At 42.9% G+C, this 13923-nt stretch overlaps 1 protein-coding gene across 2 annotated transcripts in view; it reads right to left on the bottom strand.

Annotated features, from left to right (window-relative positions):
- Positions 1 to 79: 79 nt before the first annotated feature.
- The window catches only part of BPIFC (BPI fold containing family C), a 68704-nt gene continuing 54860 nt past the window's right edge, over positions 80 to 13923 (bottom strand). The window contains exons 17-20 of one of the 2 annotated variants that reach the window (XM_054240628.2): positions 8483 to 8525; positions 3807 to 3870; positions 2181 to 2257; positions 80 to 681 (exon numbers count right to left, since the gene is read on the bottom strand). In XM_054240628.2, coding sequence (XP_054096603.2) covers positions 559 to 681; positions 2181 to 2257; positions 3807 to 3870; positions 8483 to 8525 — 307 coding nt within the window. In that variant the 3' untranslated portion in view covers positions 80 to 558. The remainder of the gene's footprint in view (positions 682 to 2180; positions 2258 to 3806; positions 3871 to 8482; positions 8526 to 13923) is intronic. The other variant, XM_078339173.1, reaches the window with a different exon arrangement.

Below are 13923 nucleotides of genomic sequence, written 5' to 3'. Positions count from 1 at the left end.
AAGAATTCTCCTTGAAAATCAAGCCTTGACATCTGTACAACCTCGGTCTCTTTGCTTTTGTATGTCTTATTTTATTTTTAAAAACTTCAGGGCAGGATATTTCTCAAATAAAAAAAAAACCAAGATTGAAATTGATAGAAAACAATTTTAAGTAAACACAGAAGACAGTAACAGTGAATATAAAATGTTAAATCCAATATGCAGACAGGGGAAACCCCACAGAGGACCTAAGGGATCTCCACTGAGAATGACCAATACAAATACAGGCTTACAGTTTCTTACCCACCTGGTCAGAAGTACCTGCCTAGCTCTTGTCCCAAACAAACAAACAAACATAAACACAGGCACATATTTACACTCACATTCAGACACCTCTATCTAGCCCTTTAACACAGTCTGCCTTCATCTAGGTTCCTGAAGGCTTGAGAAAGAAAACTTTCTGCCTAAGCAATTCAGAAGGGCTTTACAATTCTAGTGTGTAGTGTCTTCCCCTTCTGGGTTTACAGTAGCTGTGGGATTAAGGACCATTTACTGCCTGGGTGAATTGTAAACCAGCAATCAAGGGGCTGACTTCCCCCTCCACCATCCACTTATCAGGTTCAGACCTTCCCAACCATGGAAACTTGGATGCTGCTTTGAGGATGTTTCATACTTCAGGTCGGTGGAAATCAAAAGGAAACCCTGAAAAGAATGTGACAATGAAGATAATGTCAAACCTTGGGCATGTCAGAGTTTGTCTGAGGGGAGAGAAAGACATGGTTTCTTTTTCTATTGTTTTATTTTTTATTTTTTGAGACCAAGTCTCACTCTGTTGCCCAGGCTGGAGTGCAGTGGCGCAATCTCGGCTCACTGCAACCTCCGCCTCTTGGGTTTGAGTGATTCTTGTGCCTCAGCTTCCTGAGCAGTGGGGACCACAGGTGTGCACCATCATACCTGGCTAATTTTTGTAGTTTTAGTAGAGATGGGGTTTCATCGTTTTGGCCAGGCTGGTCTCAAATTCCTGACCCCAAGTGATCCACCCACCTCAGCCTCCCAAAGTGCTGGGATTACAAGTAGAGCCACCATGCCCGTCTAAGAGATGGTTTCTTTACCAGGTCCTACAGAGTCAGGCCCTCCTCTACCCTTGCCCTGCTTTGTGAACACCCCAGACAAAGGAAAGGCCATTTTGGAGTACTGTCACCTGATGTGACTTAGCTATTTAGAAGCAGTCAGGAGAAGCAGGGAGGTGAGAGGGCATGCACAGTAGCATAGGGCAGCAGTCCCCCAGCCTTTTTGGCACCAGTGACAGGTTTCATGAAAGACAGTTTTTCCACTGACTGGGATTGGGGGTTGGCTTCGGGATGAAATTGTTCCACCTCAGATCATCAGGCATTAGTTAGATTCTCATAAGGTACATGCAACTTAGATCCCTTGCACACGCAGTTCACAATAGGGTTTGTGCTCCTATGAGAATCTAATGCTGCTGCTGATCTGATAGGTGGCAGAGCTCAGGCAGTAATGCTCACTCCTCGGCCACTTACCTCCAGCTGTGCAGCTGGATTCCTAACAGGTCACAGACCCGGACAGGTCCTGGGCCTGGGTATTGGGGAACCCTTGGACTGTACAGGATTGGAGAATTTCTTTAGAAACATATTTCCACCTCCCTAAACAAACAACAATGCCAATAAGGAAGCAAAAAAGGTATTCTGAAGTTAATTCTTAAGATTAGCCAGAAAACAGTTCGATCCCTGAACTCAGAGGAGTGTCTTTGGTTCAGGAAAAAGTCATCTGACTGGGAGAATCGGAAGAGTCAGTCCTGTCCCTGCCACGCTCCTTTCCAGCTGCCTGAGCTGCTTCTCTCTGAGTCCTACTTTCCTCATCCGTAAAACGGGACTAATAATCCCAGCCTTACAGGTTGTCTTATGGAATAAGTAAAATAAAGCAAGCTAAAGGGCATCTTCTTATACTGTGAATTTGGCTGCTAAGTGAAATTGATCTTGGTCTGATTTTTAAACTCAATTGTAAATGCTTTCTGTTAATTGTTATTCAAGAGTTAAAGATGTTTATAAAATTCCTTGGTCTGCGAAAAAGCAAAGCAGGGCAAAAATAAACAACAACAACCAAAACAACCAAAACAGGAGGAGGCTTAATCTGCTATGAAAAGAAATGCATCAGTTAAGAGGTGAGATTTGCATTCTTACCTCAAGAACCTCAATATCTGAATTGACGAATGAAATTTTGTGTGGATTGGGCAGAGGAAATCCTTGCTGCAATTTTGCTGAAATATAGAACAAGATGTAAAATAATTGGGGACAAGCACAGGATCTCGGCTCACCGCAACCTCCGATTCCTGGGTTCAGGCAATTCTGCTTCAGCCTCCTGAGTAGCTGGGATTACAGGCACGTGCCACCATGCCCAGCTAATTTTTTTTTGTATTTTTAGTAGAGACGGGGTTTCACCATGTTGACCACAATGGTCTCGATCTCTTAACCTCGTGATTTCTAAAACTTTTTAGAAAGAGACTGACTGATAGCTTTTTTTTTTTTTTTAAGACAGAGTTTTGCTCTTGTTGCCCGGGCTGGAGTGCAACAGCACGAACTTTGCTCACTGCAATCTCTGCCTACTAGGTTCAAGCAATTCTCCTGCCTCTGCCTCCTGAGTAGCTGGGATTACAGGTGCCCACCACCATCCCTGGCGAATTTTTTTTGTATTTTTGGTAGAGATGGGGTTTTGCCATGTTGGCCAGGCTGGTCTCGAACTCCTGACCTCAAGTGATCTGCCTGCCTCAGCCTCCCAAAGTGCTGCGATTAAAGGCGTGAGCCACCGCGCCCAGCTCAGACAGCTTTTTAATAGTTGATCTTTTCATTCTCTCTGGTTCCACGTTTGCATTCTCTCTGATAATGAATGTCCTTAGAATTTTCCTGGAAGAATTGCTCATTAATCCATGATTAATAAAAATGCACCTACAATTATGTTCATTTGGACAGCAGATAAATGCTGTCCATTTTTAAACTGCCCAATGTATATTGTGAAAATACCTAATTAGTGAGTCTTGAGAACGTTTGGTGTCTAATATAAAAAATATTTTCACTGCGCCAGACTGAAGATGCTACAGTTGGTGAACAACTGCTGTGCCAGGAGAAGGCCCAGGATTGTCATTCATGAAAACTGTGTCTATCCAGTTAAGGGTCCTTGCATAAGAACAACATAAATATCCTGTAGGGAAAATGATCTCATTTCCAGTTAACTGGAAGGAGATTCTTTTTTTTTTTTTAAACCGAGTTTTGCTCTTGTTACCCAGGCTGGAGTGCAATGGCGCGATCTCGGCTCACCGAAACCTCTGACTTCTGGGTTCAGGCAATTCTCCTGCTTCAGCCTCCTGAGTAGCTGGGATTACAGGCACGCGCCACCATGCCCAGCTAATTTTTTTTTGTATTTTTAGTAGAGACGGGGTTTCACCATGTTGACCAGGATGGTCTCGATCTCTTAACCTCGTGATCCACCCGCCTCGGCCTCCCAAAGTGCTGGGATTACAGGCTTGAGCCTAAGGAGCGTGGTTTTAATCTCTTTAACTCAACCAGAATTAGCCAGTCTTGTTGAGTTTGCAAATACAATTGCTAACTGGGCTTGACCTAGAATAACTAATTGTGCAACCACGTCATTGATGGTACAAACTTTGCAAATTCTGATGCTGGCCTGGATTCATTACAACATGATAGATGTACAAGCTTCAGGCTGGAAAGTCCCAAACAATCCCCAGTGCAGCTGATGCAGATGTTAGATGTTAGCCGATGTTAGAGCCACATTGTTTCTCAATAATCCCTTACCATTTGCCAGTGGGAGGACTCCAAAGTGAAGAATAGAGGACAGAATATTTTCAAACCTCAAGACCTAAAATAAAAGAGGAAATAGAATCAGTTGCCAAATCAGGCTTTTTTCGCTCTGTAACCCAAGCTGGAGTGTGATAGAGACTCTCTCCAGCCTTGAACTCCTAGGCTCAAGAGATCCTCCTGCCTCAGCCTCTCAAGTAGCTGGGACTACAGGTGTGCACCACTACAACTGGCTAAGCTTAATAAAAAAATTTTAGAGGCAGAGTCTCACTATGTTGCCAAGTCTCAAAGTCCGGGGCTCAAGCGAACCTCCCATCTTGACCTTCCAAAGTGCTAGGATTGCAGGTGAGAGCCACCATGCCTGATCAATCATGGGTGTTTCTAAAGCACTGTGCCTGGTTTGGATGTGCACTTTCCCAGAACTTATCAGGATAGAAAGCAATAACTAGGATCTTCTCGGAGGGATATACTAGGTTTGTAGAAAATCATATTACAGGGTTTTCTAACTTTTTCCCTCTTGAGGATGGACACTTCTGCTTCCCTCTGCACTGGATTTTGATGATAGCAAATTCAGAGGGACCACATGGTGGCAGCAAACGTTGCAGCTCAGATATCTACCAAGACAATCAAGAATAATTATTAATTTCCCAATTAGCCATTTCCTTTTACTTACTGGGAATCTCAGCACAGGCGTTCTCTTGTATTACAACATGCCCAAAGCTAATGCCATCCCCAAAACACCCAATTTATCTTTTAAAAATTATTTTATTTTATTTTATTTATTTTTTTGAGATGGAGGCTCACTCTGTCACCCAGGCTGGAGTCCAGTGGCACCATCTCAGCTCCCTGCAACCTCTGCCCCCTGGGTTCAAGCAATTCTCATGCTTCAGCCTCCCGAGTAGCTGAGACTGCAGGCACATGCCACCATGCCTGGCTAATTTTTGGATTTTTAGTGGAGACAGGATTTCACCATGTTGGCCAGGCTGTCTCAAACTCCTGACTGCTGATCTGCCCACCTTGGCCTCCCAAAGTGCTGGGATTATATGTGTGAGCCACCAGGCCTGACCCCAATTTATTTTTAATAAACGATGATAGTCGTATAACCTAAGCAAAGTGTTTGATCTTGGGAAGATTCAGATATTAAATGGACTACGATGAACATCAATTCATCAATAAACATATTTCGAGTATCATATATACTTAGCAATAATAAGAACATCTTTGCAGCTTAAGGGTGGCTTTAAAGTCAGACTTCCTGGGTTTACCTCTTGTTTTACCACTCACTAACTATATGATGTTGGGAAAGTTACTTAACCTCTCTGTGTCTTAATTTCTTCAACCATAAAATAAAGATAATACTACTAATCTCGTAGTGTTGTTGTCAGGATTAAATACATTAACATTATGTGAAATGCTTGGTACGTACTATCGTCATTTTTTCTAAAATGCCACAGTTAGCACACTCTGCTGTTGATACTAAGCAGTTAAGCTGGATCTTCCTGGAAGACTTGGGCTCATTTTCCCTGCTCTCTGGACTCAGGAAGCACTATTTGTGAGGCAGTCAGCTATGTATTCCCATGGACTACAGTCTGTCATCTATGAAATAGCTGTGCTCTGGGGTTGCTAACCAACCACTAGTCAATAATATTTTAGACCTCAATGTCTGGCATGAAAGGTATGACTTATTTTCAAACTTATTAATATTGTTACTCCTGGCTCCCAATCTTCTCAACCTAAAAATCAGGATGCTCTCCTAAAATTAAACAAGCAAACATCTTAACTTTTTTTTTTTGGAGATAGGTCATAGCTCACTGCAGCCTCAAAATCCCAGGCACAAGGAAACCTCTCGCCTCAGCCTCATGAATAGTTGGGGCTATAGGAGTGTGCCACCAAGCTAATTTGTTTTGTTTTATTAGAGATGAGGACTTTTTGTGTTGCCCAGGTTGGTCTTGAATCCCTGGCTTCAAGTGATCCTCCCACTTGAATAGTGCCCATTAACTAGGCACTATCCTACTGAGACATATGTACATCTCAGTTGGCTTCTTGGTTAAATTCTCTTTTTGGCTATTTTCTCCAGATCTATTCCTGTCTTATAACTGTTTCTGTTGAACATGGCTGAAAGGGACCAAGGTAGAGCTCAGGCTGTGGCTTCAGAGGGTGGAAGTCCCAAGTCTTGGCAGCTTCCATGTGGTGCTGAGCCTGTGGGTGCACAGAAGTCAAGAATTGGAGTTTGGGAACCTCCGCCTAGATTTCAGAAGATGTATGGAAATGCCTGGATGCCCAGGCCAAAGTTTGCTGCAGGGGCAGAGCCCTCATGGAGAACCTCTACTGGGGACGTGCAGAAGGAAATGTCAGGTCAGAGCCACCACACAGAGTCCCTACTGGGGCACTGCCTAGTGGAGCTGTGAGAAGAGGGCCACCATCCTGCAGACCCCCAGAATGGTAGTCCACTGACAGCTTGTGCTGTGACTGGAAAAGCTACAGACACTCAATGCCAGCCTGTGAAAGCAGCCAGGAGGGAGGCTGTACCCTGCAAAGCCACAGGGGCAGAGCTGCCCAAGACCACGGGAACCCACCTCTTAGATCGGCATGACCTAGATGTGAGAGCTAGAGTCAAAGGATATTATTTTGGAGCTTTAAAATTTGACTGCCCCGCTGGATTTTTAGACTTGCATGGGCCCTGTGACCCTTTTGTTTTGGTCAATTTCTCCCATTTGGAACAGCTGTATTTGTCCAATACCGGTACCCCCATTGTATACAGAAAGTAACTAGCTGGTTTTTGATTTTACAGGCTTATAGGAAGAAGGGACTTTTCTTGTCTCAGATGAAACTTTGGACTGTGGACTTTGGGGTTAATGCTGAAATGAGTTATGACTTGGGGGACTGTTGGGAAGGCATGATTGGTTTTGAAATGTGAGGGCATGAGATTTGGAGGGGCCAGGGGAGGAATGGTATGGTTTGGCTGTGTCCCCACCCAAATCTTAACTTGAATTGTATTTCCCAGAATTCCCACATATTGTGGGAGAGACCCAGAGGGATGTAATTGAGTCATGGAAGCCAGTCTTTCCTGTGCTATACTCATGATAGTGAATAAGTCTCACAAGATCTGATGGGTTTACTGGGGGTTTCTGCTTTTGCTTTTTCCTCATTTTTTCTTGCCACTGCCATGTAAGAAGTACCTTTCACCTCCTGCCATGATTCTGAGGCCTCCCCATGGAGGGCCTTCCATGTGGAACTGTAAGTCTAATTAAATTTCTTTCTATTCCCGGTTTAGGGAATGTCTTTATCACCAGCATGAAAATGGACTAATATGGTGGGAATTCACTTTTGTAGTTTGGCCTCAGAGTTCATGTATGAAACTATTATGCTACACTGCCTGTTGACATAAAAATGGCAGTAACTGAAATAATTATTGTGAATATGAAAACACAGAAGTGACAATAACTAGTTATTGTAAATATGGAAACAGTGGCCACTGTTTATTTAATGCCTACTATGTAGTCAATGTGCTAAGTGCATTGCATGCATAATCTCAGCTAATCCTTTTAATACCCCAAGTTGTAATTTCCAGCTCCTTACCTACTTGCCCCCCATTCTGATTTCCCTTTTTCTATAGCATTTTTTTAGTACACACAGTATATATTTGTTTGTTGCCTGCTACTCTCAGCCTGTCACACACATGTAAGCACAATCACACACACTCTGGAACAGGGTTTCCCAAGAGTGGCACTCTTGCCACTTTGGGATGGATAATTCTTTGTTGTTGAGAGCACTGTGAGATGTTTAGAAGCATCCCTGGCCTCTACCCACCAAGTGTCATTAGCATCTTTCCTGCCATCCCAGGCTGTGTCAACCAAAAATGTCTTCAGACATTGCCAAATGTTCCTAGGTGAGAATCACTAGTTGAGAACCACTGCTTTAGAATGTAAGTACCCTGAGGGTAGAGATTTTATCTGTTTTGTCTAGAACAGTTCCAGGCTGAATAAGTATTTGTAGGTAAATGAATACTGTTAATTCTAATAATTAATATTACGTAGTGCTGCCCATGAACTAGGCACTATTCTATCAGGGCATTCTGACACCACAATCCACTTAACTTCTCTGTGATAGTGACATCCACGGATGTATGAGGTAGTGATTTAGCTAGTCTTCCTGAAGCTTGAGGGAAGGGGGATTTCAAGTGTCCTCTTCCAATCAGGAAGTCGCCAGGCTGGGAACCCCCCTCCCGCAAAGGTATCCATACAGGCAACCTTGACCTAATTTTAGGAGATGGGCAGAAAGTATTCAAAAAGCAAACCTAATCATGGCCTAATAATTTACATATTCCTTTGGGATTCTTGTCTATAAATTAACTCTAGAGGATTATTTTATTGAGAAAACAGGCATTCCCTGAGAATGCCTGTTTTTATAGCATTAGACAATGTCCCAACAGTCTTTTGAGTTTTTTGAAAAAAGTATTTCTGTATAAATAAAGTAAATCATAGACTTTCTCTCTTGAGTGGTTAACGGGCTCAACTGTTGAGTAGCTACATACAGATTTTCAAAGTTAGGTCCTACAGTTATGGAGAAATCAAGGACTCAGAGGCACAGAAAACAATCAACTCGCTATTATATGTAATAGGAGAATCCTCATTCTTCCAGTGGCAGGTAACCCCAAGAGCTTGGATTCCTACCTCAATATTGCTGCGATTGGACTCTGGCAAAGCGAGGCGGAATCTAAAAGAAAACAAGAAAAGTTTGAAGGAGGGTAAATTTAATAACAACAGTCTTAGTAGAAAGAAACCAAAAAGAAAGAGGATATTTTTAGTTTAAAAGTCACTATTTAAAAAAACACACAAGGCCGGGCATGGTGGCTCACACTTATAATCCCAGCACTTTGGGAGGTCAAGGTGGGCAGATCACTTGAGGTCAGCAGTTTGAGACCAGCCTGGCCAACATGGTGAAACCCCGACTCCACTAAAAAAATGCAAAAATTAGCCGAGAGTGGTGGTATGTGCCTGTAAGTCCCAGCTACTTAGAAGGCTGAAGCAGGAGAATTGCTTGAACCTGGAAGGCGGGGACTACAGTGAGCCAATAACATGCCACTGTACTCCAGCCTGAGTATCAGTGAGTCCCTGTCAAAAAGAAAATAGATAAAAATAACACACAGACACACACACACACACACACACACACACACACACACGCAAATACAATTGGGAAGACACTGAATTCTATTACATCTTCCATCCCTATATTTTGCTGCTTAAGAAGCAAAGCAGGAATAGTTTAGGGCTTGGAATGGTAACCAGGGTGGGTTCCCCAAGTATGTTTGCTATACGAGACTTAATGTTGGCAAGTTGGAATGTAGAACAATCTTAAGAAACAATTTTCAGTCTTGTAGCTCTGAACTCAGTCTTGTAACTTCCCTGAGCCCTTATAATCCCAGTCCACTTAACACTAAATCCTATGCTCAGTCTAGGCCACACCCCTCAGAAGGCCACATTACTACTCACACCATTTTTCAAGCTGTTCAATTGTAGCACATAAGGGAAGCATTAGCTAAGAAATCTATCTGCTGTGAACGGTACAGTATAATTGTTAGTAAGATGCGTGGGTTGAACCCCATTTCTGCCTTTTAGTAACTCTATAGATTTACTTAATCTCTCTGGATCTTAATTTCCTCAACTATGACATATGGATAAGAATATGTGAAATGACTGTAGTTAACATAATATATTGTATAGTTTCAAATAGCTAGAGGGAAGATAGAACACCCTGGACACAAATAAATGACAATGTTTGAGATAATAGACACGCTAATTGCCTTGATCTGATCACTATACATGGATACATGCTGAAACATCACTATGTACTCCATGAATACATAAAATTATAATATGTCCATTAAACAGTAAAAATAAAAAAGAACAATACCTTCCTCACAGGGCTGTCATGAAAATTGAATGAAATGATGCACATAAAATGCTTAGAACTGTACTTAGCATATCCTTATCACTTGAAATATGAGCCATTTTTTATTAGGAAGAGAAACGCTGTTAGAACAGTACATAATGTCCTTGATATTCTTTTTCAAATATCAACAGAGCACTTGCTGTAGGTCCAAGTAGAGGGGAGTCCTCCTCCCTGACCCCTCTCCCAGCTTGGTAAGACTGAGTTACAGTGTGTCCCATTGCTTGATATTTTACGGGTATATTCATAAAAACTAAATGCCAACATTGTCTGTTTTCCCATTTTGCCAAGGGCTGATCCCTAAGTAATCCTCCCAATATATACACCCGATTTTTCTATGCAATAATAATAGTACTATGAAGAAATAGTAATGAATAAGGAAGATGCCTTGATTTTGCCGATGGAGAACTGAGGCTGAAAGAGGAGAAATATAAATGGCAGATTTGTTACTGGGACTCAGATCTCCTGATGCCCATCCCGGAGCTCTCTTTTTCGCATCTTGCTTTTCTTCTTAGCTTTCTATGGCCCACTCTTGCCCAGGTCTAGAGCCTCACTTCTGCATCAGCCTTCTAACGAATCTCCCCGTTTCCAGTCTTGACCCTCTCCAGTCCCTCTTCTATACCATCCCCAGTGTGAGCTGTGTTACAGGCATGTCTGGCGGAGACACTCTCCTGATCAAAATTCTTTAATGACTAGCGATAATGTAAGTGCCTTGAAGGTAGAGATTCTATCTGTTTTGTCTAGAACAGTTCCAGGCTCAATAAGTATTTTTAAGTAAATGAATACTGTTAATACTAATAATTAACCTTATGCAGTGCCGCAATGAAGTCCGAGTCACTTATATGGCGCATGAGCCTTCCTGTACCCTGGCTCCCACTTTCTTCTCTGCTCTCAACTCTTCGTTCTCTAACTTGAATTTTAACCTCAGTAACTCTGAACCGCTCAGTACTATGCTGTTTTATTCATCAGGTGCTATATAGACCTGAGGTTTAAAAAAATGTATTGGCTTCAAAACACATACCAACAAATCTTGAATACTTAAAATTAGTACATGCCTACAAAAAGTAACATTATGGACATAAGTCACTGCAACTCAACCCCATCATAGTTAAATGTCATTTGTATTTAATGTAAGCTGTATTTGAATAAATGCAATGTATCTTGGGCTGGAGTCTCCATGCATTAGAGGGGCTAAGGCCAAAGAAGACCTTAACAACTGTGAGTATTTCTGTACATTCCGTGACACTTCTGGCCACTGTGCGTTTGCACACATGTTCTCTCTTCATAGACTTCCCCTTTCCCCGTCTCTTTGACCAGATAACTTTTTTTTTTTTTGACAGAGTCTTGCTCTGTCAACCAGGGTGGAGTGCAGTGGTGCAATCTCAGCTCACTGCAGCCTCTGCCTTCTGGGCTCAGACAATCCTCCTGCCTCAGCCTCCCAAGTAGCTGTGACTATAGGTATGTGCCACCATGCGTGTTTGTATTTTTTGTAAAGGTGGGGTTTTGCCATGTTGCCCAGGCTGGTCTTGAACTCCTGGACTCAAAAGACCCTCCCACCTCATCCTCCCAAAGTGCTGGGATTACAGGCATGAGCCACTGCTCCTGGCCCTGGGTTAACTCTGTAATCTCTTAAAATTTAACTCAGGGTTGCCTCCTCTAAGAATCTTTCTGTTACTGCATTTAAAAAGCAGATATTCAGAGTAGAGGTAAGATTGCTCATACTCAGCCAGTGTCATGTTTGTGCAAATTAGGCTTTGAGATTGTTTCAGAGTGATGACTGAGACTCAGAAAGAAAGACAGTTAGTCTGGCAAAGAACAGAAGGAGTATCAGTGGCATGGAGGCTCAAACTGATTGCCTCTATGGAAAATGAGCACGAGAATCTGTAGAGCATCTTTGAAGGCAGTTCTGATGAAATATGAGGGGATTCTTCCCTCTGGTTACACCGCCTCTTATGATGGGCAAACCTATTCCAGTTTAGAAATTCAGCCTACACCTGAGAGTTTTCCTTTCATTCCAAGTCCAAGCCATGCCTGGCCACCCCAAGACCGCCTGCTATGGGTGAGCTTGTCTGGGATTTTCTATGAACTCGGCTATCCTTTCCTCCTATGGACATACTAATTCTGTCTCTTTCCTAGTTCTCTAGGCATACTTACCAGTTTCAAGTACTAATGAATGCTTTTCACTAAATGCAGAGAAATAGGTAGAGCAAAGAGTAAACTCTCCCAGCACCCTGGGAGGCTGAGGCGGGCAGACCACTTGAGCCTGGGACTTCAAGACACGCATGAGAAACATGGCAAAACCCCAGCTAAATTAAAAAAAAAAAGTTAGCCGGACAAAGTGTGGCATGCCGCCTGTAGTCCCGGTTCCTCAGGAGGCTGAGGTGGGAAGATTGTTTGAGCCCGGAAGGCTGAGGTTGCAGTGAGCTGAGATCACACCACTGCATTTCAGCCTGGATGACAGAGTGAGACTCTGTCTCAAAAAAAAAAAAAAAAAAAAAAGGCAAACTCTCCTTGCCCCCTGGCGCTGAAAAGCAAGTAAGCTCAACTCAGGCCACCAAGTGGCATCCGATTCCAGGCCCTTGAACTTTTATCCTCTGCCAGGTCCCTAACTGTTACTTAAAGTCCTGCTACTGGGAACTGATTCTTCCTGCAGAACCATGGAGTCACTAGGGAGGAAGGGAGCCCAAATAGCCCTACTTTGCAGACATATAAAAAACTATCCGCCCGGCATGGTGGCTCATGCCTGTAATCCCAGTACTCTGGGAGGCTAAGGTAGGCAGATGGCCTCAGCTCAGGAGTTCAAGACCAGCTTGGGCGAAATGGTGAAACCCTAACTCTACAAAAATATAAATAGAAAATTAGCCCAGTGTGGTGGCATTCACCTGTAGTCCCAGCTACTTGCAGGGCTGAGGCAGGGGAATTGTTTGAGCCCAGGAGGTTGAGGCTGTAGTGATCCATATTTGTACCACTGCACTCTAGCCTGGGTGACAAAGTGAGACCCTCTCTCAACAAACAAACAAACAAACAAGCAAACAAAAGTGTAGTCTATTTTTTCTGTATCCCACAAACATGTGCAATTATTATGTGTCTATTAAAATGCAAAACTTAAAAAAGTTTTATAGAAGAATTATTGCCCAGATTGAAACCAGAGCTAAAGTGCAAACTCTTAAGCATGGCAAAGGCCCTTCTGGGTGAAGATAGCAAATATGACCTAATGATAACCAAGTCTCAAGGTTAAGTGTCAAGATAGAGTGCCACAGCACTCAGTATTATTCCTCCAACTCTGTGTCCATGGCAGACGTTGAAAATCAATCCCACCACTCGGTACCCTTTGAACTTTTGTTGATGTCTTTGCCCCCTGACTCTGAACTCCTTGAGAGTAGAGATCCACTCTTAATTATCTTTGTATCCCAGGATTGAGTACAGTGCTTGGTACATTTAGGCATTTGATGTTCACTAGTTCATTGATTGAGTCATCCAGCAGTTATTTATTGTACATTTAATATATGTCAGTACTGGGACAGGTGCTAGAGATAGCACCATTGTGAGCAAAACTAGACACAGCCACTGTTCTCATGTTGCTTACAGCCTAGTGGGGTGGCAGTCATTAATCAAATCATCCCACTAATTGAGGTTTAATTACAATTGAGATAAATGTTCTGAAGGAAAGAAACAATTTCATGGAGCCCAAAGACAAAGGAACTTGACCTCACTTGGTAGATGTAGGAAGGTTTCCAGGAAAGGGCTGCTTCAGCTGAAATATGAAGGATGAGTAAGATTCGAAAGGCAAAATGGGGAAGGGGGTGGGGAGGGGTCCAGGCAGAGGCTGCAAAAGTCCCATGGAGGGAACCGAGAGCTGGGAGATCACAGCAGGGGCAGACAGGATTGACCAGGCTCAGTTCCTCTGGCTATGTTACAAGTTTCATCTTTATCCTCAGAGCAAGAAATCCATGAAGGTTTTTTAAGAAAGGAGATGGCGTCTGTGTTTTGTAAAGAGCACTCTGGCTGCAGACTGCAGAAAAGATTGGCAGGCCAATAGGCTACCCAGGCTCAGAAATGTGTGAGGCACTGTGAAGAATTGAACTTCTATATATAATTATGAGGGATGGCAACAAGTCATTCGTAGGAGGTAATTAGAGAACGACACAAAACGATGTATACT

The sequence above is a fragment of the Callithrix jacchus genome, chromosome 1 (genome assembly GCF_049354715.1).
Source record: "Callithrix jacchus isolate 240 chromosome 1, calJac240_pri, whole genome shotgun sequence".
NCBI classification, from domain to species: domain Eukaryota; kingdom Metazoa; phylum Chordata; class Mammalia; order Primates; family Cebidae; genus Callithrix; species Callithrix jacchus.
The sequence above is the reverse complement of the archived record's forward strand: the minus strand, read 5'-3'. Positions and strand labels throughout refer to the sequence as shown.